Genomic DNA, 27,830 nt, shown 5'->3' with positions numbered 1-27,830 from the left:
TGACATGGGTTTGTCTGACATGAGTTTTTTGGCTTTCTACGCCTTCAGACATGTCTTATTCCTATTTTCCTTAATGGGATTCCTGAGTTTTTCTAGTTTGTGTTGGTTTTCTACCTTTTTTTTTTAATTTATATCATTCTAGTGCAGGGCACTCCTGATCTGCAACTGTTCTGGTGTTTGAAAATATTTTACAAGAATAAAATGTTAACACATAGTCATTTCCATCAGAATTACTTAATTTGAATTCTTTACAATTTTCAAAAACTTACAAATTAGTAGCTTACAACTTAGTATTGTAACTGTGAATTAGTAACTCAAATGCAAGGAATTGCTAAAATTATTAGATACTTTACTACAAGAGCATTTTCTAACTTTGTTGCACAGAAGTATTTGCAGATCAGCATTGCTGAATACTAGAGAGATTTTACATATTTTATTCATCATATCCTCAGTTGCGCTTTTGTATTGCTGCAGTAAAATTCTGTGCATCAAACAAGTTACTTTCATGTAGCAAATGTGGTCTACTGTAGTTACTCCTTCAGTTTTTATGGATAGATGCAAACTGAGTGAATCTTTTTTTCCATGCGTGCTAATTATCAAAAGATTCTTATTAACAGATGTTCAAAAGAGGAAACCATTTTATTTGCAGTCTTCAGTAGCATTACTTACAAGCAAAAGCCAATGCATTGTTTCTGCCATGCATTGTCCTTAAAATATTTCAAAATTCCGTGTTAAATTGTTGGCAGGCAACAACTAAAAATCTCATTAATATTTTCTTAATAAAAGCAGCTACAACACTTTTAGTTTTGCATGGGAATAAAGTAAACATTAGATAATCTAATCTGTTTGGAATAGTTTAAGACTTCAGTATGATAGGTGTTCTGTGCTCATCTCTTCTAGTTAAGCACAAGATTCCTTTCTGGTAACTGTATAATTTAAGTGTGGTTAGATTAATCTGAGGAATTAATAAATGCATGTAATTATCTGGTAATTCCTTAAATAGGCTCCCTTAGATGTTTTAACTGTAGATGGCTGTGAAAAGAACATTTACTATGTTTTACAAAGGTACAGGGTTTTAAAATTTGAAGCCATGGAATGCATATGACCTCAACATCAAAACACATGAAATTCCACTGGAAAGAAAGCACTGCTGGCCCTTTTTGGAGGAAACATTGAAACATGAGAAACTCCTAACAGTGACCAGGAGTGTGGGGAGGTGGAATGGATGATAATGGCAGCTAGAATTACATATTTTTGAGTCTCTAAAGCTGACTCTAGATCACTGAAAGTGTTGTATAGTGTAGAATCACTGGAAACTTTTAAGAATAATGGAGCAAAACCAGTTTTGTTTCAAGGTTCTCTGTAAGTACTACAGGAGAGCTGCATACTTTGCCTTTTTTTCTGGTCTTGTGCATCTCTTAAATGTATTCAACTAAATTAAAAATCTTAATCAACTCTAGGGTATTCCTAAAACTCCATTATTTTTAAGTAGAGATTTAAAATGAGATTATTCTTAGTAGTAAAATAAAGTATGTTTCAAGTTCTGCCACTTAAACTATTAAAATTTCAGTGTATATTTTTATTTAAAAAAAAAAATCAGTAGTCTCAATGGGACAGTACATTCACTTCACGGTTTAAGCTTTGCTACATGGAGACAGCTTCCTCTGCTGCCAGCACGTATTTGCTTCGTTTAGATCTGTCCTCTGATTGCTCACATACTCCCCTTGCCCCAAGGAAACAAAACATTTGACAGTATCAGCTGATTGTAAGAGTGGGGAAGAAATAACAAGTGTTTCCCAGTAATATGCAAAGTTAAAAGCAAGCAAAAAAAAACCAAAAACCCCAAAACCAAAAAGACCCCCAAATCCTGCAGCGAGTCCTTGTCAGACAGCTTGAAATTTTGATTTAGCTAATTTAAGGACAATGAAACTGTGGAAAACGTTCACCAGTTTGCTTTCAGACCGACTCTGCTGCATGTGTTCATAAGTTCCATAAAGATTGCATGCTTTCTGTTTAATACAAACTGTATATTTTTTTTCACACCCATCCTTGCTTTTTATATTTTATTTTTGTTTCCCTTGCCTTGGTTGGATGCCTGTGTGTGTTTAATCCAAATCCCTGTCCAGTCCTGGAGTTTGAACTACGGAAAGCCAAGGAGACCATACAGGCCCTCCGAGCCAACCTGACTCAGGCTGCAGGTGGTGTACATAAACCTTTTCTTAAGTCTCTACTTTGAACAATGTAGAAGTAGCTGAGCTCATCCTATGTAAAAGAGTAAAATTTAGTTACTTTTTTTTCCTCCCCAGAAAATGAAGTTCCTTTGCAGGAACGAAAAAATTATAAATCAAGTCCTGAAATTCAGGTAGGTGGCTGGTGATAACTGAACTTTGCATGGACTTTAAGATGGCTATGCTTCCGTAGTTGGAAGGAAGATGAACCAAAGATGTAGTTTATTGTTTTCTTTTTTTCCAGGAGCCAATCAGACCTCTTGAGAAAAGAGCTCTAAACTTCCTAGTTAATGAATTTTTATTGAAGAATAGTTACAAGCTTACATCAATAACATTTTCAGATGAAAATCATGATCAGGTAAAGTTTTCTTGTGGTTTTTTTTTTTACATGCCTGCTTTCCATGCTCTGATCTTGTAATAAGCTCAAATAAATTTAAATGATATTTCCCGTGCATGTAGTTTACTTCATACATGTGAGTATTCTAAGAGTAAAACATGTTAGTTAGCATTTTCATATGTAAAGCATAGTTTGAAAACACAGCAGTTTGAGGAGTATTTTCCCAAAATTTGTAGGAATGAGACAGAATGCTTGCATCCTTGAAAGGAAGCAAAACAAGAATTAAAATACTGTGAGTTATGGGTACTTAGACACTTTCCTGGGTTCTGATGGACACCATTTCAGTTGAACTCAGGGATCTGGATGTTGTAAAGTTTTGAATGTAATATTTTCCTTAAATCATACTCAGTTGATTTGTACAGGATGTACAGTATACTCATTGTTTGTCATCTCCTGGGCATATATGTGTGTATGAGTATACTTGATTATACTGTGGCATTGAATACAGTCTTGGAGAAGCTCTCTGTAATGAGGTGTTATCTTAGATTCTTCCAAACATAGCTGTGCTTTGATGGATTTTTCTCAAGATGATCAGTTTTATATCTCTGACTTGCATTTCATGGGAAAAATGTCTTCAAATTTTTGGAAGGTTCTAATTACATTCTGACTGTTACAGGGTAAACAAAACACCCGGTAACATCAACACCCAAATCTGGAATATTGCCAGAAGAATTAAATATTGAATTCAATGTTAAATACTGAATTTCAACCAGTTCTATCTATAACTAGCCCTCCTCCATTTTTTCTGCAATTCATATCCTAATCTGTAAAGAAAATGGGTTGTTAAATAAAATTTCTGGATCATCCACTTAAGATTTAACAGTGCTAGGTTTCGTACAAGTACTTGTGAGGATACAGCCCCCAAAAAAGATGAATAATTTATCCTTACTTTTTATGTGTTGTCAACTGAAAATGTTTTATGTTGTGAGACAATTAGCAAAAAAACCCAGGGAAGTCATTAATTCTGAAAAGTAAACATAAACATACTACAGTTAACATACAGAACACACATTTTTTTCTAGATTATTCGCATCATTCTTTCAGAAAATAATCTTTCTTCAAATAGGTGTATGTAGCCAGACTATGGAAAAATATAGTGCAAATTGTGAACAGTAGGAAAAGAGCTTGAAAAAAAAAATAATTGAAATGTAATGCTATTAAAGAGACCATCACAATTCTTGTATAACAGTGCACTTGCTTATTTATATATACAGGCACAGAATAATCTTGTAATAATAGGATGGTAACTTGTCAATGAGAAAAGGAGGGACATATAGTGATGGTTTAAGACGGGAGGCCCCACTATTGTTTACACCTCTACACAATTAATACAGTTATGTCCAAATTTCACTGAGAATAGTCACCCTGTCTGTCAGTCACCTATAGAGCTATTTGACTATTTGCTTCTGGAAAATCACACCTGTACTTGTGAATGAGATACAAACAAAACGATACCACTATCAGTAGAAGCCTTCTATCAACTGGACTGGCTTCTGCTAGAATTTGGTCAACATTATATCTGATTTTAAGAAGTGTTCATGTCCTAGGGAAAAAAAAAAAAGCGATCTATGTTTTTGGGAGGTCCTCTCTTTAGTACATTACCTAAACTGCCTTTAGGGTGAAACTGCTTTGGGTCATGAAATGGATCTTTTTTTCTACTTGTGTTTCTTGCTATCTGATTTAAGCTTTCATCTCCTTTACTACAATGCATTCTTGACATGGTTATTTTTTTGTTGTATGACCTGCAGTCAAATGAGGAAGAGAAACAAAAATAAAAAATATTGTACATTTTAGTTTCTCTTATTCCTTTGAAGGATTTTGAACTTTGGGATGATGTAGGATTGAACATTCCAAAACCTCCTGACCTGTTACAACTCTATCGTGACTTTGGAAACCATCATGTTACTGCGAGAGATGTGGTGGATGTATCAGTTGGTGTAGAAGATGATGAGTTAGACGCTGCTACTCCTATACTTGGGAGCGTCCCTGTATTTGAAACAACACCACAGTCAATAGAAGTAAGAGACTGTACAGAAGAAATGTTTCAGCTGTTTGCAGTACTGCTTAACTTTATTGTACTAAACTCTTTTGTTTCTATCTTGTGTTTAGCAATGTTTAATAGTGCAAAAATTAGAAGATCAAATTAGTGTGTTAAACAGTGAGAAATGGTCTTTGATGGAACAAATCCAAAGACTTGAGAGGTATGTACTTATCAATCTGCTCAACTGCTGATAAATGTTAGAGTAACTTCTCTATGTTTTTTTAGCACATGTATGAAAACATACAACTTAGACTTACAAAATTACTAGGAGTTCTTTAGAGCAGGGCAGTCTTTCCTTTTTAATAAGTGGTATTTGATTTAGAAAAAGGAAGAGACTTCAAACTGACTATTTCCTTTTTATTATCTACATCATCTAATTTTGTAATCAGTTTTGTTCTTTCAATGCAACTTCTTCATTTACTTTTTTGAAAACAGAATCAGTTCTTATGTGTTTTGTGTGTAGATTTTCTCCTTAGTCAGCTTTATTCCACTCCTTAGTACTGTGGTGTGCACAGCTTGCATACACTGTTAAAAATGTTTGTTTTAATAACTTATTTCAGCGCAGTTTTTCCTTCTACAAACCAAGACTAGTAGAAATGACAGTTTCTTTAACAACAACAAAAAAAGAGACTTTTAAAAGTTTAGTCAAAACATGATTCTATAAGATGTCATTCCTTTTAAGAGATGCACCGATACAACTTATGTGGAGGAAGTGCATCATTTTTAAGTGGCTTTATTGACTTGCACAGTTACCATTTCAAAGCCAGGTGGGATAATATATATTAATTCACCACTATAGTATTTTAAGTTTTGCATCCCAGATAGTTTTGTCTTGTGATAATTTGTGTCTCAGTGCTCAGATTTCAGCCAGAAGCAGATAACACTATTGTTAGTCACTTATTTCATTGATTCACTCAGAGTGCAACATTTTCCCTACTACTAATTACTGACTAAAGAACTCTGTTAAACCAGTGGTCATTTGAACAGCTTGCGTGATATTAAAGGAATTTTTGAACATACTGGAGTTGAAGAGGGGGTTCTTCAGTATGTTGTCCGTATTTCTGTGCTTCAGTTTTGTGATTCCAACATGATTCCTTATCATGAAAGCTACAAAAATATTTCATTCCTTGTTTTTCCTTTTTTAGTGAAATAGATTTTCTCAAGAATGAGAATTTTGCTGTGTCGACGGTTTATGGTGTAGCATCCCATCCTTCTTTAAAACAAGTGCCTCTCACAGTCTCAGAGGACAATGGACGGTACTTGGATATCAAGAGCTCTGAGAATGACAATAAACATGGAAACACTGAGGAAACAAGCCTTTCTTTATCAGCTGAAGTGGATTCAAGGACTTCTAAAGATGATACGCTGAATTCTGTGCCCTGTAAAGAAACACAGAAACTGTCTTCTTGTGCTCCATCAACTAAAGCTGCAGTCCAGTTTGATAGACCTAATAGGTTAGTGATAAATTTTAATCTGGAATGCTTTAATTAAAAATTCTCTTAAAGTGGATAGACATTTTTCTAACAGTAAAACTCTGCAGAATTCATAGATAATTTGTGTTTTGAATGCAGATAGAAGACTTAGCATACCGTTAGGGTACAGTGCTGATATTTTCATATTGTTCCTAATTTTTTTTAGGAAGGAGTACATTTGACAAATCTACATTTTTAGTATTAAATTCAAGGGTTTCTTTTCACCTCCTACTTGTTTCTAAAACCAGTTCTGTTCCTTACAACAACAAAAAAAAGCTAAAATCAAAAAGGTGAATGGGAAGACAGGGTATTTCCATTCTCTTTTAAATTTAAATTTCATAATGAAATCTTTTCTGCTTGAAGAGTGGTTGGGAAATTTTTTTATTTTTCCTATGTAGATGTGTATCGCTCTCTTAGAGTATCAGAAAGGGCACCTGATGACATTCTGCTTTGAGTTTTGAATTTGGGGCAAGTCTTCACTGGGTAACTGATTCTTTTAGTTAAAATAGGGCATTCATGTTGTGTTATTAAATGGAGACTGAATTTGTGTGTCTGTGTGTTCTTGAGAAAGCTTCTTCAATCCACATAGTCTTTTTAAGCATTACAGTGAAGAGGGAAAGTAACATGTTCATTAAGTAATAGATAAACCACTGTGTAGCCATCAGGAGTAACACAGACCACAAGCTTAATGAGGGTAGATACAACTTCTAAAATTACCATTGTGGACAGAGATGCCCAAGTAGCTCACCTTATGCTCATCCTGTTGCTATTCCTAGGGGAGCAGGTAGCCATTCTGCTTTGTATTTTGTCAGTTCCCATAGTGTTCCTTTGATCGTGTTGATACAGTAATATGTTTCTAGAATTATCTTCCATCTGAAAATACCAATTAGAAACTCATGTGTGATATTCTGTGCAGATGGAAAATCAATACAAGCTGCAGGGGGTGAGAAAAAAAAAAAAGAGTTGCTACCCCTGCTAGTAATTAACTTTTCTTGCAAACCCTAAGTATCCTGTTTTCTCTGGATTTCCTGAACTTCTTGCACTGGATCCTGCGGGCAGAGATGCTTTTTCAGTGATACCTTAACTTAGAATTGAACAGGAGGAAAGATTTCTGATTTCTGAACACAGTGCCTTAGAGTCTTACTACAAATTTCCTCTCTTCTAATTGAATATACTAGTGTTTAACAGGAAAGTAAAACTCTGCTTAGATTTTTCTGGAAAATTTGCAGTGGTTCTATTTAAGCTTTTCAGATTATTTTTAATTCATATCCTTGCTGAATATATAGACTATGTAATAATCAAAACTTACACCTGTTGTACACTGATTGCTACTAGTCTACCTACTTTCATCTGTGGCTTGTTGCATGTTTCTTTTTGTTCAGAGTAATTGGGAGTGCTGAGATGCATTAAGTGCATGAATATGAGATTTAGGGTTTGGGGATAGTGAGGATGGGTATCAAAATAGGATGATATCAGTGAGTGAAGAAGGAACTATGAGAATCTCCAGTGCGGTTTATGATAGTAGTCTAGAAAAGCAGAATTTGTTTTGCTGCTCACAGATCTCTTAAATATAACTGTTCGTGGATTTATTTGAAAAGTAGTTGAATAAAGCCTTGAAATTCCCATTGAGTTAACTTCAGAAGTCCCCTCAAATGCTGTTCACTGCAGAAATAAGTAATGCATGTGTAATATGTAGCTATTTTTGTACTGAGTTTTGGGTTTAACATGTCAGTGAAGGGTCAAAGGAAACCATATTTGATAGAGTGTTTTATAGATTCATATCACTAAATTTCTTCTGGATTTCTTCCTGGATTATGCACATGGTTTGTAATAATACAGTAAAATTTTTCATTAAGAATTATATTATTTGTTAAGTATTTTGGGATCTCTGGGAGAAGCAGATAGAAGTGCTGAATATTTATTTCGGTCCAGGCATGATTATTTGTAGAAGACAATTACTACAATCTATTCAGAACGTATTAAGTGGTATTAAAAACTAAGACACTGTTCTCAAAGGCAAGATGGTTGCTGCTGTAGCTAGGGAGTGAATTCTTGGCATAAATCTTGCCCAGATGGGAAGAGAGGATAGAAGAGCAAGTGAGCCTCCTTTGTGTGACTGCACGCAGAGCAGCTGTGCCTCCATGCCCGCAAATGAGGACATGGCCATCATTGGAAAAATTCCCCATCTAACAGATTGCAGGAGAAAGCACTAGCAGCAGTTTAAATAGACTACACCACATGTATTTATTCAACTCATTTTAGGTGTTTGGTCGTTTGAACCAAATACAAAGCATTTTCTGTATATAGTAGTCACTCCTGACTTTTTCAGTAAATTGACTCCTTTGTCCCAATGTTATATGGAATAGTAGTGCTTGGGTTTTTTGTTCATCATACTTCCTTATATTTGAACATCTTCACTATTGGCTTCTTTTGGCCCTTGAAAAGACTTTCCACTGACTTGTGTGCGAGATGCCTGGGTCTGTCATCATTTCTATTCAGCATAGCCATCAAGGATTTTACTAGACTTCATCAAGGAGAAGCTTTCTTGTCTCTAAATATAGCCAGCAATCATAATGGGATCCATGCTGCCCAAAGCTTGCCATTCATTAACCCACAGGGAAATTCAGTGACATATTGTCATACTTAGTTTTCAGTCTCTGCAAAATGGGGATAGAACTTTGCCCTTATGTAGGATTTTAATTAAGATTTCAAGCGAGGAAGGATCTGACATTCTGCAGGACAGACGCTGAGGTGAAGGACTGCCTGGGCCAAGGACTGGCCAAGGCCTTGCCACTCTCCTAATGTTAAACTGTTGCTTTGTAATGATTGTTCCTGTTCTTCTGGTGCAAATAAACTTTAAAGCCTTGAGTAGAGTCTGTAAATCTGTCATTCAGGGATACTTTTACAGAATACGGAGTAACATATTGTTAAACAGAGCTCTTTTCCAACAATGTCCGTACACATAATTGCATGTGCATAGGATTTTGTGTGCTCAGGTGCACACAATAGCATTTTTAAGAGTTGAAAGGTGATACCACTTTCTACATAAGAAATAGGAATCGCATCCTCCCTTAAACTCATACAGTGTCATTGGAGGATTCAAACAGCAGATGATGACACAGGGTGAGATGTTTTCTATGCATGTTTTGAAAGACAAATGTTCTTTTTCCTCTTCAAGCATAGTGGATGAGGCAGTGTTAGAATAGCATCTAAATAAAAGCCTCAAATAAGGCAGAGGGAGTTGTCGTTACCAGGAAAAATAGAACGCTGCTACTGCTTGCCTGTTTTATGTAATGGTCAGTCCAGTAATTGTTTTCTGAGAATATTTCTGTCAAATTATCCTCCTCAGACATGGTTGTTTTGAGACTCTTGCCAGGGTTATGTGTATGCTTAAGGCCAAGTAGCTTGGCTGTGTTGGCTGGTGCTGTGCATGGCCATGAGACCGTGCTTCTATAGATACACATCTACAATTCGGGATTAGGGAGCAATTTAAGGTTAGTTTTGAGGTTCTTGCTATGTATTTGAATCCAGTGTTTAGATCCCAAAGTGGCACTTGAGGAATCTCTGTTTAATCCTGAAGATTGTAAGTGACTGACTACTCAAATGTTTTTATGCAATGTGCAGAATCAGAGCATTAAGCAAAAATACTGTTTGTTGTGATTTCCACACCCCTCACCCAGTTTGCATAATTGTATGCTTCCTCTTGTATTGCTAAAGCTTCCTTTTCTTCATGCTTCAGTCCTATTTTTGTCTGTGCAGCAGTTTGAAAGATGTTACATTTTTCAGAACTAAAAGTAACTTTTAATTAGGACACCCCCTTTTTTCTTGCTACAAACTAAACACCCCAAAAGTCAAAGATAATTTTAAACAAAAACTTCTGCAGTATGCTTCACTTAAAAAATGCGTTCTGAATGTTGTTTTACCTTTCTGATCTATGCTTTTCCCCCCCCTCCCTTTTTGACAATATTTCAGGAAATTGTCACCAGCTTTCCATCAAGCACTACTGTCTTTCTGTCGGATGTCAGCAGACAGCCGTTTGGGATCAGAGGTACATTTCCCAGTTGACATAAATTAGAAGATCCTTTATTCCACGTGGCAGCAATAGTTAAACAAGCAATAATTGCTTTGAAACAAGATTTGTTAACATATACGGAGAGCTAACTTTATGTGCATGAAACTTAAGAAATAAGGATATGCTTTCAGATTTTAGCTTCAGTATGAAACCTAGTAATAGATATGTAATTACTGGGAAGTTTTGAGTCTCTACAAGTAGATTCGTGCTTTTGAAGTTACTGCCAGATCAAAAACTTACGGCTTAATGTGTGTGAGTAAATTAAATATTTTCTGGTAAATGAACAGTCTGCTGCAATTCTTATTATTCCTTTGAAAGGATATTTTTCTGTTCCTGTGCTTCATTTAAAAAAGCAAACCAACTTGGTTTTCTAGGTATCTCGGATTGCAGACAGTGAAAAAAGTGTCATGTTAATGTTGGGACGCTGCCTGCCTCATATTGTTCCTAATGTGCTGCTTGCAAAGCGAGAGGTGAGGAACCCTGAAATTCTACTTTTTATTTTTGCCAGGATGTTTTCCTGTTCATTTTCAAGATGTTGTGTCTAATTTCATGAAAGTCTGTTACTTGCAATCATGTTCTTACTTTTGTGCATGCATCTCTGCTCCTAGAAAATGGTTTTACACCTCTCTCAGGTGAGTTGAGTAAACCTGCATGGTACCTTAGTACTTCTTCCTTTGCTTAAGGCACCCATTAGCATTCAGCAAGACTAATTGTTACTGTAGGTCCATCTGTTTGTGGTAGCACAAATGCTTTTGTTAGAGAAGACCGTGGTTAATGTGTGTTACACAGAGCAGAGGATATAAGTTCAAACATTTAATTTTGTTTATTTTATCTACTTGTTTTAATAAGGATTAATGTTCAGGTTCTTTTGCAACACCATGTACTTCAACAAAAAATTTATTCTATCTTCTTTTTTTAGAAGCTTCATTATCAGCCAAGATAAGGATGATCAAAAACACCCATTCATAAGAAAATTAGCAATCTTGCTTATTTGTTTTCCTTAAATTTAAAATGAAGCTAAATAAAATTATGAAAATATAATGTTTATTTTGAATGTAAATGAAGATGGTGTTTTGCATAATAGTTCATACTATATAGTGTAGAAAAGGAAGACTGTAATTGAAGATGGAAAAACAATGACTGGTTTTGTATTGCTTTGTTGTAAATACTGCACAGTATCAAATGTGTTTAAAAAAAAATTAAAACTAAGAAAATATATTGAACAAAAATTCAAAAGCCTTATAGTTGACACAGAAATACAGGGTTTGAAGCAGCACAGCTTGCTGAGTAAGTTTTAGTCCTTGTTAAGGGGACCTACAGTATGGTAGACTTAGTAGTGCATTTTGCATAAATTCATTTTAAGGCTTTGAAAAATACTCAAGAAATTTGTACTGATCCTATAATCTAAAATTTAATAACATATGAGCAATGATCAGCAGTTGACATGGTGAGTTTGAGATGTACCACATTTTGAAAGTCTCAAACTTTATGAAAGGGTTTGAGTTTTTTTCGAGGGGGTGGGGGTGTTAACCGGGTGCTCTGCAAATGGTTCTGTTAATAGTCTTTCAGAATAATTCTGTGAATGTTCCTGGATCAGTGCTTAATTTCTGATTTCTTATTTATTCCTTTCCTTCCCTCTGCTTGGCAGGATGTGGTATTTTGGCTTCTTTTCACAGCTTGTAGCATAATCAGTGTAATGCATTTAATATTTTTGTGACCTTTTAAGCTATTTCCTACTTATTTTGTTTTACAGTTGAAGTTACATTTTTACATGTATTTTTGCCTTAAATCATCTGTTTCAATTTGATTGAAAAAGCCACAAGTGAGAATTGTGTAACTGGATTGCATGGGATGTTTAATGTTCCAAGAATTGAAATTTGCTTTAAAAATAGCTTTTCTCAGTTACCACCCGTTGCTATAACTATTGTAATGTTCTTTCAGATGTAGTCGTGGAACTTGAAGGAAAACTCGGGTAGACCATCTGTTAGTATTTATTAATATCAGTATTATGAAAAGCTAACCTAAGAACTAGGCTCTCTTCAGCAAGGTACAACTTTGGGTCTTGTCCCAAACCAACTTTATCATGAGAGAGTCTTACCACAATTTTACAGAGAAGTGGTGTAAAAATATACCAAAAGATCACTAATTTGAGAAAGATATGTAACAGGCTCAGGTTATAAAGCAAAGTGATCACTGTTCTGAAAAGATACAGTGGTAGTGTTTAAGATCTATACACTGCCAGTGTGTTGGACATGAAAATTAAACATAATTTTGTGATGATCCCCTAAAGTACCCATCTTTGTTCTTTAAACACCCATCATGTTGAAATTGGTTGCAAAATCTTAAGCTGAAAATGTTATGTTAAATATTTTCATTTTGGAGAAACTGGGTTTGTGGAGGTTGACAATATTTCAGTAGGGATTGTCCTTTACCAGAGATTCAGAAGCCATTTCACCAATGCTTTTAGCCCTCTTAATGTCAGTAGCAGCCTGCCTGACTTGGTAATAAGTGGTCCGGTAAATATTACAGTTGACATCTGAGTGACCAGTTAGTGTCAGAGCGTCTGATGTATTTTTGAAATTGTTATTTTTGTGTATTGGTGAAGCTTTAATTGTTCTTCAACGTCTGTAATTTAGGTTCAGATGGAAGATAAGAAAGAAGAAAAAATACAGTGTTGCGTAGGGTGGCTGAGGAAATCATTTTAGTTGTTTCTAAAAGAGCAGTTCAACTGGGTAAAATCAATAATGCATAATATAGGATAATTGATTGAAAGCAATTTGTAGTTATTAAAATTCCATGTGTCAACACATAAATTTAATTTTAGTTTTATCACAAGTGTCTAGGTTATCTTAACTGCTTGAAAATGTGTATGTCACTGTTTAGATTTGTGTGTGAATACACTCACAAACAAAGGAAATACTGCAAGCCAAATAGTAATTTGAATGAACAGTAACAAAATGCTAAAAACCTGTTCTTCAAAAAAAACCCCTTTGGCTGGGTATGCAGTCTGTGATAATGCTTCTTGCAGATGAGCAGCTGGACTTCGTACAATTTCATCTGCATTGGAATCTGCTTCCTCAATTGTGTTTTTACCACTTAAAACTAAAACACATTTAAGATTTAAAAAAAAAAAAAAAAATAACAACCACCTTCTATTTGTGAAGAGGTATACCATAAGAAGTTTCCTTTGGCTAAACTGTAATTAGAGAAAAGCAGTCTCTTAAAATTTTTATGATGACTAGGCAGTGCAATACTGATTTCTCACCCTTTATAAGATGTAAAAAACAATATAGTTTTGTCAGGTAACAGGAGTAACGTTATTTGAATGTATAACTTCCACACTCTGCAGTATGTAGTCCTCTAGCAGAATTTGAGCCAGAGTAAACTTTTTGGCTTAACATCAGGATCTGTTACTCTTGTTCTTAATCAAGAAATGCTTTTCCTTAATTATTTATACTTTTCATCTCACCTGTTATTCCAGGGTTAGTTTCTGTAACTTTCATTTGTGTTATGCAAACTTAGCAAAATCATGATAATAGTGGTTTACTAAATGTGCACCACTAAATTTGTATACTGAGAAGCTGTCATTTATATAGAGTTCAGTATGTTAAAATAGAGTTTTGCTTTTATTTCTGTGTAAAGTTGAAGCAAAGATAATGCTGAATCTGCAAACTCTGAATGGGTGCCATTCTCAACTCTAAATCTACACTATTACTTTCTTCTAGCAAGGTTGTTCACGTTAGCATGTAATAACTACACATAGACGTCACCAAGGCACTTTCATTCTCTGGCATTTTTTTGTAGGTAGCTGCCTCTTAAAACATGGTAGAGCTGAATATCTTGTCACAGATTTTCATCTCAGTCTTACACTTCAAAAAGGCATAAAATACTGGCTTTGTTAAAAAATGTGAAAGAATGTTTGGCAGTATATTTAAAAGGCTGTTTCCAGTGGCTGTGTCAAGCAGATGTCATTCTGGTTGGATAAGGATAAAGGTATTATAAGTTTGAGTTTCAGGGTGTGAAAATTGTCAGCTATCAGTATTTTCTCAATAACTGTTTCTATTTCACAGAATAGGGGTGAACAGAAAAATTTAAATGAACAATTAAAATATTTTGTTACTCTGTAAGACTTAGATTGTAGAAGGCTTCTATAGATTGTTTCTGAAAAACAGGGATAGTGTTGACTACAGTCTGCTGGTTCTCTTCTGGTTTACAGGGTTTTGGTTTGGGGGGCTTTTTTGTTTGGGGGTGGGGTTGTTCCCCCCCCCCCCCCACATGAGAGACATAACCATTTTTTAATTTAAGGCCTTTAGTTGCCTTCTCTAGATATGAGGGGCAAGTGTAGTTTTCTTATAATGAAATAGCTCAGTCTCAGAGAGTAAGTCTTTTCATCTAGTCTGAAAACTGATTTCTTTCAACACCATGTATTTAAACATAATTCATGGATGAAAGGAGTTTAATATTTATTGAATAAATATTTAATATTTATTGAATTGCCAATTGTTACTAGTTTTATCACAGTAGTCTTATATACAGATTTCCAAATAAACAGTAGGGGAAAAAAAAATACAAAGTTTTTTTCACACTCATACCTGCATTGATTCTTATGTAAAAGCATCCCTTTGGGATCTACAAGAGGCTTAATTTGGATCCTGGAATAATAGTCTTATCCTGTGAAATGTAATTAGACTTGTAATTTTAATATTATGAGTAGCTCAAAGTTCTGTGTCATGTATTAGTACTATGATGAAATATCTTTTTAAAACTAAAAGGGTGAATTCTGAACTTCAGATACATTCTTGTGCAAGAGAGTCTGTATCAGTAGTTTGTTAGTACCTGCAGCTATTTCAGTTGCTGCAGATAAGATTATTTTATTTACTGGTTGTCAGAGGCTAAGTTACAGAAGAATTTTAACATAGCATTGGTTCACAATATAAGCACTAACTGTTAAGAGAAGATTAAAAGGGACACATTTACAATAATGTCATCCTGGTTTATATATTATGTTGTCACCTGTTTGCCATATTATTGCATTAATATTTGAAAAAATAAAGATAACTATCCTAAGCTATTGAAGTAACCAATCTTGACACTTAAACACTAAGTTTATTCTTTGAAATAATTATTTTGCTTATGAGCACTCCAAGAAGAAGACAGTAATTAGTGAGAAAATCTAAGATGTAGAAGACTTTTGCAGAATGTTAAACAAAAAAAAGAGGGCAACAACACAGATAGAAAATTCCTCGCTGCCTTGTAAGAAAATTGTCAGCAAAACAGACAAATGCTTACAATAGGGTGCATTTAGGAAAAAAATATTTTGTTTTAATACTTTCAATATGTAGAAGGAAATAGAGGTGGTACCAGTTACCATTCAAAAGCCACCTTCTTTTGACCATAATGAAGAGCAGCTCCATATGCCCATGTAAATGTTGACTTTATTGAGAACTTGAATCAGTTCCAATAATGAATCCTGTTCAAAGATAGAACATGTTGTTACAAGTTAGGGAGAAGTTGTCCAAAGGTACTACAGTGAAAAAGAAGTGAGGTTTTCTTTGGAGAGGCCAATGTGGACAGTTACACAGAAGTAGAACAGAGAGAAGATGGGCGTTTCAGTTCTCCTGTGCAGTGCATTAGGTCAGCTTTATAGCCTTGTCCATCACTCACCTCTGTGTAGCTTATCTCACAGTAAAAACCAAATAACTTTTTTCTCTGTATTCTGCATCTGGGTAGCTCACAGATACAAACTGCTGCAGATACGAACTTGCCTTTTCAGTAGCAGAGGTGAGACCTCTGACACATGATGTTTTATTTCAAGTTGCAAGTGCTGACAATGTTGTAATGGCAGTCTGCTTGACATCTAATGGGAAAACAGTATTGCAGTTCTGGAAGTCACTCCTCCTGGTATTATTGACGCTAACACCAACAGGAATTAATCAGTTTTCCTAAGTCAGAGGCAAAAGGGAAAAGAGCGACTTGGGAGTGAATAGGATGGTTAGGAAGGATTCCAAATGAAATGGAGGATTTGTTGGTTTTTAAAAAATGTGTGTTCTTGCTTTATGACTGTCAGCACAAGTGGTATTCCTTCCCAAGGAAGGCAGAGTGTTTCAAATAGCACTGGAAGTCCTCTCCTTGATTATTGACAATTATATGCAGTCTCCATGACAATGTTACGAACTTTCCTCTTGAATTTAAACAGCCAAATGCTAATATTATTGTGTCTTAATGGAAAATTACCATTTTCTACAACACTTCTCTACTGTTTTTGAGAATGAAAAATCTGGGATTTATTAAACAAGTCTACATCTTAAGGCATGGCCCTTAGCCAACAGGAAAGAATGAGCCTGAACCTGCCTGTAGGTTGGTTTTTGTTCTTAATCATCCTGAATATCCCGAGAAGAATCCGGCCCCTTCTAAGTCTTTGGGAGACTTCACTTGACCTGTTTTGTCCATCTATGCAAGCAGTTTTGTTGTTCTTGTCCCACAAAGACCCTTTCGCCTCCAGGTTTACCTTCCTGTCCATTAAGTCTATAGGCAGCACATAAAACACTGTTCAAGACTTCTCACTGTTTCTCCACTCCCCTTAATAGAAGGAACTGTAGAAGCACTGATGCAGCGATGCAGAGAACACTCTCTTCTCCCATAGTATGCATGAAAGAATGTGACCAATGGACAAGAAAATACAGCTAATTCCGTCAGCTATAATAACCAGCTTTCTGCAAGGTAAAGAACCAGCCTTGTATCTGCCCCATGTCAATGGTGTTAGGTAACTCATTAGCTTTTCACAGATAAGGTAGTAGTATCTAGGTGAATATTTGGAGGTGTGTTCCTTTCATGCAGACTCAGCTGGAAAAAGACAACTTTAACTTCCTTAAATTTGAAAAGAAGCTATAAAAAAAAAAAGCGCTCATGCCACTGTTTTGAAACCTAGCAGTAGTTCTGAGTGAGCAGTTGAGATTTTTGAGTAGGTGCTCAAACATACTAGGAAAGTGAAGTCAGTGTGATGGTTTCAACAACTGAAACAAAAACCCCAGATCATAAAAAAATACACGTCCCATTTCATGGGGTATATTATTTTTTTAAAAAATTCTTTATAAGGAGTACTTAAGAATAATTGCAAGAGCAGTTGGGTCATGTGAACTTAGAATAGATTTCAGAAAGTTAGATTTAAAGGTTTTTCCATGAGCTGTATTCTTTATGATGGAGTTAGTAATTATGTTGTGTATCTACAAATTGCAATTGGATTTCTTCTTTAAAAGATCTTGGCTTAATGTGTAAGTAGTGGTATTTAGAGTGGAGGGGTTTTTTTATTCTTACAATATTTTTTTCAAATCTTTTTGAGTTAAAACAGTGTTTGCAGGAGAGAAAATGCTTCTGTGAAGTACAAAAAAGTTAAATAGGTTAAGCCCCCTGCCTTCTCAGGACCTTAAATGGGCAAAACCTGAATGTTAGGTATACGAAAAATAAAATCTAACATGCAAATTCTAGAGGGAAAGGAGCTTTCAGCTGAAGGAAGTTATTTAGCTCTTCGTGTGATGTATTTTGTAAAGTTTCTTTAATGCAGGTTTTCAATTCACATTACTTTGTGTTGTGCTACACTTATTAAAAACAAACCCCAAAACTGGATCCCTTTAAAATATTGACAACTAGAAAACTCCAAATTGTTCAAATTTATTTTTCACTTCTCCTTCTGTACTTCCAGATTTTTTTAAGCAGTGGGTAGGATATTTCCACATTCATTCCTCTGTCTCATCATAAATTCCCTAATTTGCCCCATAATTGGGTTAAATATTGCCAACATATCTTTCAGAATGTTAAAATATATTTTAGGATGTGTCTCGGTCATCTTCAGGGGTGAAAAATAGCACACTGAGTAGAGTTCTTGTAAAATGAAAGTAAAAGCTTATCAGGAGTTGACTAGCTTAGGCAATCCTCTAACATACAGTATCGTTCGGTGTTTAAAATAAACACAGCACTTGCTGTTTAGGGAAATACAAGTTGACCAGTGAGGGTGTCTTTAATGTTGTTTCCACATGTCCACCTTGTTTAATAGACTTACTCTCAAGAACATCATGAATAGGTCACTTTGAATGTCTGCAAGAAGAAATTGGCACCTCCCTGCAAAGTTATTACAAATAACTATAGCTTTTTCCAGGTTTTTTTACAATCTTTCCCAGTAACTTCAGAGGTGGTTCCCACTGTCTTCTGCTTGTTTGTCAGAGCTTATTAGTTCACAAAAAATTTGTCTGCTGAAAGTGGCTCAGAAGCATGCAGCAGGTGGGAGAGAAAGTCTCCAGATTACTTGCCCATGTTTTCTCTGCAGACACCTAGGTTTGTCTTGTTCTTTTCCCTGGACCTCCCAGTGTGATGTTTCTGTCTCTAAGTTATTAAATTGCCTAGAAATTAGGTGGCTTCCAAATTCAGTTGGAGTAAAGGCTCCCATCAACAAGGTCAAGGAAAGGGACTTCCAGTCCATGTTTTAGAAACATTTGTTTCTTCTGGGAATGAATACCATGAGCTTTGAAGGCATAATTAGAAAGGAGGAGGTCTTCCCTATTGTGAACAGCCTTATATTTTCTTTCAGTTAATGTTTTACATAGTATTTTCTTGGTAGTTTGTTCCTTAAGGGAATTGAATTGCTCTATAAACAAAATTCACCTTCAGATATTGCCTCTTTATTGAAAAAAACCCCAACAAACCTTTAAAAAAACATACAGTTCTCAGTCAACACAAAATAGAGGATATCTGTCTGCAGTCACCTTTACCAATATATGTTTCTCAGTGCTTGCTAAACTTGTGCACAAAACTGTGTGCATGCTTAATTAGAAATTTTAATCTTTAACTCCATGGCATCAGAAATAGCTTTTTCTGTAGGAACTTTGTTCCATAGATGTCTGTGGAGCATGCTTCAGTTCAGTAGGTAGTGAAGGCAATTTAAACCATCATTGTCCTCTAATTCTGGTTACAGGTGACCTGCATATGTTCATTGTAATCTTTGAAGGGCATTTTATTTTATGTGCTGGTTCTCCCCTGATTTTTCCTAGCAGGAAAATACTTCTAACTTTTGTAGACCTTCACTTTTTTCAGGTCACTTAAGAGATCAAGACTCTAAAACATCCTTTCTAACTGTTTTTATGTTATGTGGCTAGATTTATCTTCTTAGTTTCTTTTACCATTAATGAATATATGCCCAAAGCATTTTTACTTTGTTTGGTTTTCCCCTACCCACAACTTTTTAGGAATTGATCCCACTCATACTGTGTACTGCCTGCCTCCATCCTGAACCCAAAGAGAGAGATCAGCTTCTACACATACTGTTCAATTTGATCAAACGACCAGATGATGAGCAAAGGTGTGTTTGCGTTTGTGTGTTGCGGGATAAGAAGGAACTTTTTTTTCTTTGTCAAAGAAACAGAACTAATAGAAACTGGATATTACTCGATGATTTTAACCAAGTTTCACTTAAGCTTATGTTTTGCTGATACAGTGTTGAAAAATTTATGTGGACTTCAGGACTTTCCATTTCCGTGACCTGTACTTTCTAGTTACTGAAATGTAAGAATGTGCTTGGTAAGCTGCAGTGTAACATTTCAGTTCCTTTTTTCTTTAAAGATGAACTGAAATGCTTTATTAAAAGGGCTTTAAGATCATAATTCTTAGCAATGGTTGATACAGAAAATAAAACAGCTTTTTTAAACCTCTGTCTTAGTTTATCTTAGTGATCTATATGTTTTAACGTTAACTACCATGTTTAGTTTGGGAAAATAGCATGAGAAAATAGTACTCTTCCTACTTATGGTTCAGTACTATGGTAGCAATAAAAATTTCAGAAGACTGGAGCAGTGATTTAGTTCTGACAAGTGTTAAGACCTTTGCTTTATTTTGGTTAAGACTTTGAAACAAAGTATACTTTTTATTTTGTGTTCTAAATTTAGTTCTTCCTTAGTACTCAGGAGATCTGCCTTTGTACCAATCTCAATAAGAATACCCTTAAGGTTGAAAGACAGTACCTTAGCTGGTATGTTTCCTTCTCTTAACTGTGGAAAGATTTTTTTGTATTTGATCTATAGCTCTTCCTTTATTTTCGTTACAGATGTTTCATAAAGCATCTGTATCTGTTGTTGCTCTGTTCTGTCTTCAGACAAAATAGGCTTTATGAAATAGGTGAAAAGCATTTTTTTTTGAAGATTCTCTGAAACGGAAGTGTTCCAGTGTCTTTCTAAATTGTTCCCATGGTAAAATTTAGAGATGAGGTTCAATTGGAAGAGATGGGCTTGGAGACAAAAAATATATAAACAAATAAAAGCAGCTTCTAGCACAGTGGCACCATGCAGATTGAAATTACAAAAATATATAGTCCTTGTTAAACTTCAGATTCATTAGAAATCTGCTTCTGAAACATCTACCATTATCTAAAATGTTTTGAGTGTCCCATGCAGATTGAGAAGCTAAAATAATTTTGTGGTTGAGAGGGGAAGGAAGTTACATCCCACTTGTATTCTCTTGTAGTTTTGTTACAGGATTGGTGGCCTATCAAATAGATTGTCCATATGCCTGTTTAGCTGCAGTTACATGTGACTTTTCCAGCAGCTAAGAAAGAAGAAAGTCTAAGCTTCTTTTTCATTGAAGTTGTTCATTCTTTGTTGTGAGTTAGAGATTTATATCTAAAACCAACTCATTTTCATCAGAAATGTGGGAAGAATGTTCTGCCATAACTTCCAGGACAAAACATGTATATACATAATATACATTTACACACATAAAAATCATAATCTTTTTAGAGGTGCCATAACATCTGACTGAAGAATAAGTAAAATTCCGTCAAATGAAAGACATTCTGAACACAAATTAGATAGAAAATACCTATTCAGAATTTCACTCAGTTTTTTTATACTTCTTATACTTTTTTATACTTTTTATTTGTATGAAGTATTTTATGCATGCTTGTTTTTTATCTAAATAAGTTTAATATTTTAGCAGTCTTGTGCAATATGAAGTAAGCAAAGACATTCAGGTTTAGTCACCAGAACAATGGTATTAATTATCTCTTATTTATCTTCTGCTATACTGTACAGGCCTACATTATACATTAAAGTAGCAGTTGATAACAAGTTGACTTTTTTAATTTGTTAAATGCAAGAGATGGAGATGTGACATTAGATTTCTAATAATGAACACGTTAAAATAAGTATTTTTCTTTAAATATTTGACCTTGTAAAGTATGTTAACAATTAGGTGGAAACCCTGTATTGTATTTCTTGCCCATGTGAGAGGCTCTTTGGTACATGCAGATAGAGCATATTACCATAGTCTTGTATACTAACGTCATGTTTAACAAGGCCACTTTTATCCTTGAGGCTTTGTTCATTAATGTACTATTCAACTTTTCAAAATGTCTATCAAATTCTCTTCTGCAAAGGAATAAATATGTGTTAGCTTTACTTAAACATCTTTTTGGACAGTTATGTTGGTTTTGGAAGCTAAGGAGCAATGAATAAGTCAGATTAATATTGGGGTCTTCTAGGACAAGGTTAAAACATAGTTCAAAATGTGAACTCTAGAAGATTTCCAAGTAATACACCCAGAAGCAGCATTCTTAATGCTAAAAAGCTAAAATAAATTAAGCGTAGTGTATCTAGTGTGATTTTTCATTGCTCATATGATACCACCTCTTACAGAACACATGTAACTTGCTGACATAATAAGGAAAACACTAGTAAGTAAGTTTTTATTACAACCTTTAGGAGTGACAAAAGAACCTTGAACTGTGTAGTATAAGATTGAATTGCTTACCAGTGCATGCAGTCACTTTCAAAAACCTCTAGAAAGAGTTTAGAGGTGTTAAAATTTGTCTGTTCTACTTTTAACTTCTGCCTTGTTCTTCTAGTCTGATTCTTGATTTCACTTTGGTTTCTGTACTGATGCAGCAAACTAGTGCTGCTCTGAATGGTACTGATTGGGTTTATGTTCCTGCCTAACTGATCAGAAGTGCATAACCCGGAGAGAGCATTTTGAGGAAAGCATTCCCAGCATCTTGTTAGCAAAAGAGATCATTATGACAATATGTAGAAAGTTTTTTGCTATATCAAGCATAGACTTCAATTTTTGCAACAGCTTAGTGTTAACATTTTTTGCTTCAATGACCTGTTGAGATCCTTAGAACCTTTCCTTCCCCTGAAATACCGACTGTTGTCATATACTTTTAAGATGATTACAGTAAAATATTTATAACATTATTTTTTAATATTTTTTGCAATATCTTAGTTCCCTACTTTATAGGCAAGGCAGAAGGAAATCTGAGTTAATCTTGATATTTCATGGAACGTTTTTGAGGCGGTTTGATTTAAAGAAAACAAAATACATATTTTGGTTTTTCCTCATTTCTAATGCAGCTTATTTCAAGTGATTACTGTATTCTGCTCTTTGTTTTTTCAATATTTTATAAAAGTATATTCTATTGCCCAAATCTGTGATTAGGTACAGTGTGTACAACCAAAGACAGGCATTCGAGTAACTGTTTTGTTTGATGGAGAACTCAGAATTACCACAGACTTTTGCCTCCATATTGCTATCACATATCATCTGTTGATTTCTTGAGTCTTATCTAATCATTACATTTTTGTTTTCCCTCAAGCTTCTTACCTTGGTCAAAGGTCTAGTTCTTTTTATGTGGTAGAGAGGAAAAAACCCCACAGAACACAAAACCAAAGAGCTTGGTGTGATTGTTGGCCTAAAGAATGCTGGGAAAAATATATTTTTTAATAGATTATTTCTCCTTGAAAAGATTCTGAAATTGAGTCTTTTTTTTGCCGGAGTATATTGTATAACTGGTTAAGAAGTAACTAGCAGAATCTCTGCCTTTCAACCTTAAGGGCATACTATTAGCTGCAGTAAATATTTAGGAGTTTAGACATGACACTAAAATGGTAACAAATTAATTCTGGCTTACTTTCCACAAAGTAATAATAAACGAATTCTCAGTGGTGTCCTAATCTTACTGTGGAGGTGATAAAATGAGTGTCTTATGTCCGTGTGTTATTGTTTGAAACTGGGTATTTAAGTGTTGATGTAGGCACTAAAAGTAAATAGAAGTGGTAAACTGCATGCAAAGTAGGTATCATTCCAGTCCTATTAACAGGAGAAATAGTTAGAAGTACAAAACGTTAGCAAGATAAACACTCATTAAATAAAAGTTAGAAAATCACAAATGACGGCTAAATACGATTTTAATGAAGTTTTAAGTATATCTCTGTGCCTGTGAAATTCATGGAACAACAGTGATTTCTTGCAATCTTTGAGGAAAGTTAAAAAATGCAAGAATATAGATACAAATGACTCACATGATCATAGATACTGCTGATTGATGAATTGCTTCCTTTTTAGAGTAGGCTTTAGAAGATTTCTGACAAAACTCCAATATTTTGGGAGAGATGACAGTAACTTGTATGTTATAATGTTGTAAAACCATGTTATGAAAGAATTAAGTTATTGTTTTGAACAAAGTTCATTAAATGTCATGAAGGCTTCCAAATAAAAGCAAGCAGTATGCGTACTTGACAGAAACACTGTGATGGTATGATAGTGTTAAGTAATTTAGATCCTTTTACTGTATGATGAATCATAGCATTCAGTAATAAGAATTAAATGAGAGATTTAGTCAGAGAGTCCCAATTTCAGACATTAGGAAATCAGAGATTCCCAAATCAGAGATTCTCAGGCTCTGGTTCATGGAATTTGGGATCTGCAAGTTTCTGGAAAAGGCATATTAAAAAGAAAACAAGAGAATCATAGAACAGTTTGGGTTGGGAGCGACCTTTAAAAGTCATCTAGTCCAACCCCCACTGCAATAGCAGGGACAATAGTGGCTTTCAATTTAATATTTAGTCTTTAAGTCAGTGTGTATGGTGTGAAATTTTGACAGTAGACAATTACCTCTTGCCTGACAGTATCTGTTTCCTAACAAATATATTCTATATATTATAGAACTTTACTTTATAAACAGATTAAATTTATGTTTTCAGACAGATGATACTGACTGGGTGTGTGGCATTTGCCCGACACGTTGGACCAACACGTGTAGAAGCTGAGCTTTTACCACAGTGTTGGGAACAGGTAACTGATTATTTTGTGCTTTACTCTGGAAAATTAGTTAAAAATTTGTAAATGTCAAGTTTTATTTGTTTGGGAGGGAGGTTGTTCTAGTTTCATTTTTCAATGAATGCAGTTCAAAGTATTTTTCAGAAAGGTATTTGGATGTTCTTTGTCCTCATTACATATACTTTTACATAACATTAAAAAGAACTCGGAAGGAAAAAATTTGTCAAAGACTATCTAGAGATTGTGTTTACTTGCATATACCTGCATATGTTTGTTGTATTGAAATGTAGATATGCCCATGTTCATCATCAGTGTTGCCTAACCTATTGCCAGGTAGGTGCCTTTATAATTAGCGGCGTAATTTCCCATTGGAAATCCATTTTCATTCAAATATTTCATTTGCTGATTTTTATGTTGTATTAAGTCCCTGAAACAGTGTCCGCATTTCAGCTAGTTTAAATTCATAAAGAGAAAATTAAAGATCAAAGTAGTCAGAAGTCAGTCCCCTGTAGATGGGCATGATTTTACAGCTGTAAGATCAACCTGAAGATTACATGTGAATTCTAGAATCAGTGACCTCTTCCACAGATATTCTAAATTAACAGAAATAACTGAACAACCAAACTGAAACTCTTACTGTTTCATCTGAGGCATAGAAACAGAACAATCTGAGTTCAGGTGAAAATGCATGGCATTTTCCTACCGTAATGAAGAAGAGGGAGTTCATCATTGCCTAAAAGACAGTGAATAACTAAGCCTTGACAGAGTGGTAATTCTTGCTTTGATGGCACAGTCTTTCTGGTCTGATAATTGTCTACTGTTTCTTGCATAATGCAGCCATCTGTGTTTCACAATAAAGTCCAAGCTTTAATAGTTTTAATGCTTTCTGATGGCAGAAGTACATATTATATGCAGCATTTGTGCTTATATGTATGACTGCTGTATCTGTTGATTAAATGCAGGACTCATGGCAATAGTAGCTGAACACAAACCATATTTTGTTTTCTTAGTCCTTTTCATGAAATTTAAACAGTGTTTAAAAAAAAAACAGTCTCACCTCAGTAGGAGCACATCTTCATCATAGCAGTTTCTTAGTAATTGCTGATGCAAAAGGGAAACAACTCCAACTGTAACAGTACAGCATATCAGGCTGCCAAGCCATATGTCATCATGCATTTATTTAATGCAGTTTGCCAGACTGTTTGTGATACTGAAACCAGGTCATTATTTTTTCTGGCAAAATACCAGCTGAACCTCATTGTCACAAGACTGAGTTTGTAGAAGGAACTCAAAACCACACATAGCTTCTACCTTTTCTCAGTAGATGCTTTGATCATGAAAGCGTTCATGCAGTTGGTTTCCAACCAAAATCTATTTATACATGCAAAGGACTGGGCCCTCAGAAGATTCAGCACTTTCATTCACACATTCTGGAGCTCACTGTTATCAGACTATTCTTTGTGATCTTTCTACCTGCTCTTCTCAGGTAGAATTAGATAGCTGTGTCATCTGAGTTTAGCTCAAGGCTCTGTGAATGCTGAAAGTTCCCTCAGAACTAGTGAACAGTTAATCCGCTTCCAAAATCGTACTACTGCTTCTTAAAGGAAAAGAAATGGTAATAAACAATTTACAGTTATGTTTAAGTTTCTAAGTGCTAATACTCTTCCCTGACCACAAACTTCATAGAAATTTGAGTCTTTTTTCCTCCAGTGTGTCAGTATGTCTTTGCAATATCAGGGGTGATATTTAGATTGCCTTGCCAGTCCACCTAAACCAGTTGAAACTAGTCTTTGCTGTTTCTTACAGGTAGGCAGAGCTCCAGAAGGCAAAGTGTATCTCTGTTACCAGTAGGGAATTTGCATTTGGAAAGATGGCACATAAGTCAGAGATACTATAGGTATTAAAGCAGCCTGTTGCATGCCCATATTGTTTCTCATCTATGCTTCCAAAAAGTATTACAAGCATGCTACTGATGAATGAATGCAAAGTAACGATAGACACATTCAGAGAACGTTCTCCCATGCTTGAGACTTCAGTTTAGTCCTGAGGCTCATGGTCTGTTCATTGGAGTCTCTTACAAATGATCTTTGTCACTCTTCATTCTTGAGAGAGTTCTTGGTTGTTTCAGATCAGAACAGTGAGAAAGTTGAAAGCAATAGTACATCAGTGGTCAGGTACCATTGTTCAGTGTGCTGTGGAAATAAAGTTGAGGTAAGAAGTTGTCCAAAGTTGATTTATTACTATGTCTTCACCTGTAGTTTCTCCTGAGTGAGTAGAACTGAGAGAATCATAGAATGACTGAGGTTGGAAGGGACCTTTGTACATCTGGTAGTCCAAGCCCCCTACTTAAAACAGTGTCAGCTAGAGCAAGTTGCTCAAGGTCAAGTCCAGTCTGGTTTTGAATATGTCTGAGGGTGGAGGCTCCATAACATCTCTGGGCAACGTGTTCCAAGGTTTGGCCACCCTCCCAGTAAATTTCCTGTATTTCAGTTTGTGTCCCATTTCCTCTTGTCCTTTCATTGGGCACCTCTGTGTTCTTCACCTCTCTGCAGATAGGTACAGATATTTATACATACGGTTAAGATCGCTCCTGAGCACTTTCTTCTTAAGATCAAACAATCCCAGTTCTCTAAGCCTCCCCCCATATATCATATACTCCTATTTCTTAATCACCCTCACCTCTCTCCACTGGACTTGCTCAGTGTGTCTTTGTGTCTGTGGCTGGGAAGCCCAGAACAGCACTCTGGATGTGGTCTCACCAATGCTGAGTAAAGAGGTCTAATGACGTACCTGCTGGTGATGCTTATCCTAGTGCTGCTCAGGATACCATTGGTCTTCCTTGCTGCAAGGAGTGCATTGCTGACTTTGCTTGGTATCTGTCAGGCCCTCCAGGTCCTCCTCTGCTAAGCTGCTTTCCAGCCACTTGGCCTCCAGTCTGTCCTGGTGCATGGGAATTATGTCTGCTCAGGTTCAGGACTTTGCACGCCCCTTTCTTGAACTTCATAAGGATCCTGTCTGCCTGTTTCTCCAGCCTGTTGAGCTGCCTCTGTATGGGTATATCAACTGCTCCTTCCAGTTTTGCATCATCTGCATACTTGTTGAGGTGCATTCTGTCTTGTCATCCAGGTCATTGATGAAGATCTTCGTTGTTGGCCCCAGAATCAACCCTTGAGGTGCACCACTGGGGACTGGCACCCAGCTGCAACTGTTTAAGCCTGTGATTAGTTCAGCCAGTTTTCCATCCACCTCACTGTCTTTACCTAGCCCAGGCTTCATCAGTTTGTGAATGAGCATGTTATGGGAAACAGTATCAAAAGTCTTGCTGAAGTCAAGATAAACAATATAATTGCTTTCCCCTTGTTCAGTGAGACAGTCATCTTGGGAAAGCTCACAGGCTGGTCATGCATGGTTTTTCCTGCATATAAATACATGCTGACTATTCCCAGCCAACTTCTCATCCCTCATAGGTTTGGAAATGCTTTCCAGAATTAATTGTTTCAACATCTTCCCAGGAACTGACGTGAGA

The 27,830-nt window shown here is 35.5% G+C and overlaps 1 protein-coding gene across 8 annotated transcripts in view; it reads left to right on the top strand.

Annotated features, from left to right (window-relative positions):
- Window positions 1–27,830, top strand: part of RELCH (RAB11 binding and LisH domain, coiled-coil and HEAT repeat containing) — an 83,237-nt gene that overhangs the window by 21,680 nt on the left and 33,727 nt on the right. For 4 of the 8 annotated variants that reach the window (XR_012629518.1, XR_012629519.1, XM_074873604.1 and 1 more), the window contains exons 3-12: window positions 2,127–2,198; window positions 2,286–2,362; window positions 2,473–2,586; window positions 4,440–4,643; window positions 4,735–4,826; window positions 5,812–6,120; window positions 10,111–10,186; window positions 10,585–10,680; window positions 19,447–19,559; window positions 24,229–24,319. Coding sequence is in view for 6 of the 8 variants with exons in the window: in XM_074873604.1 (XP_074729705.1) it covers window positions 2,127–2,198; window positions 2,286–2,362; window positions 2,473–2,586; window positions 4,440–4,643; window positions 4,735–4,826; window positions 5,812–6,120; window positions 10,111–10,186; window positions 10,585–10,680; window positions 19,447–19,559; window positions 24,229–24,319 (1,244 nt within the window). In the remaining 2 variants the exon portion in view is untranslated. Of the gene's footprint in view, window positions 1–2,126; window positions 2,199–2,285; window positions 2,363–2,472; window positions 2,587–4,439; window positions 4,644–4,734; window positions 4,827–5,811; window positions 6,121–10,110; window positions 10,187–10,584; window positions 10,681–16,812; window positions 16,931–19,446; window positions 19,560–24,228; window positions 24,320–27,830 lie in introns of those variants that run through there. The other 4 variants (XM_074873621.1, XM_074873614.1, XM_074873637.1 and 1 more) reach the window with 3 other exon arrangements.

This window comes from Strix uralensis, chromosome 1, assembly GCF_047716275.1.
Source record: "Strix uralensis isolate ZFMK-TIS-50842 chromosome 1, bStrUra1, whole genome shotgun sequence".
Taxonomy (NCBI): domain Eukaryota; kingdom Metazoa; phylum Chordata; class Aves; order Strigiformes; family Strigidae; genus Strix; species Strix uralensis.
This window is presented reverse-complemented; position numbering and strand designations above follow the sequence as displayed.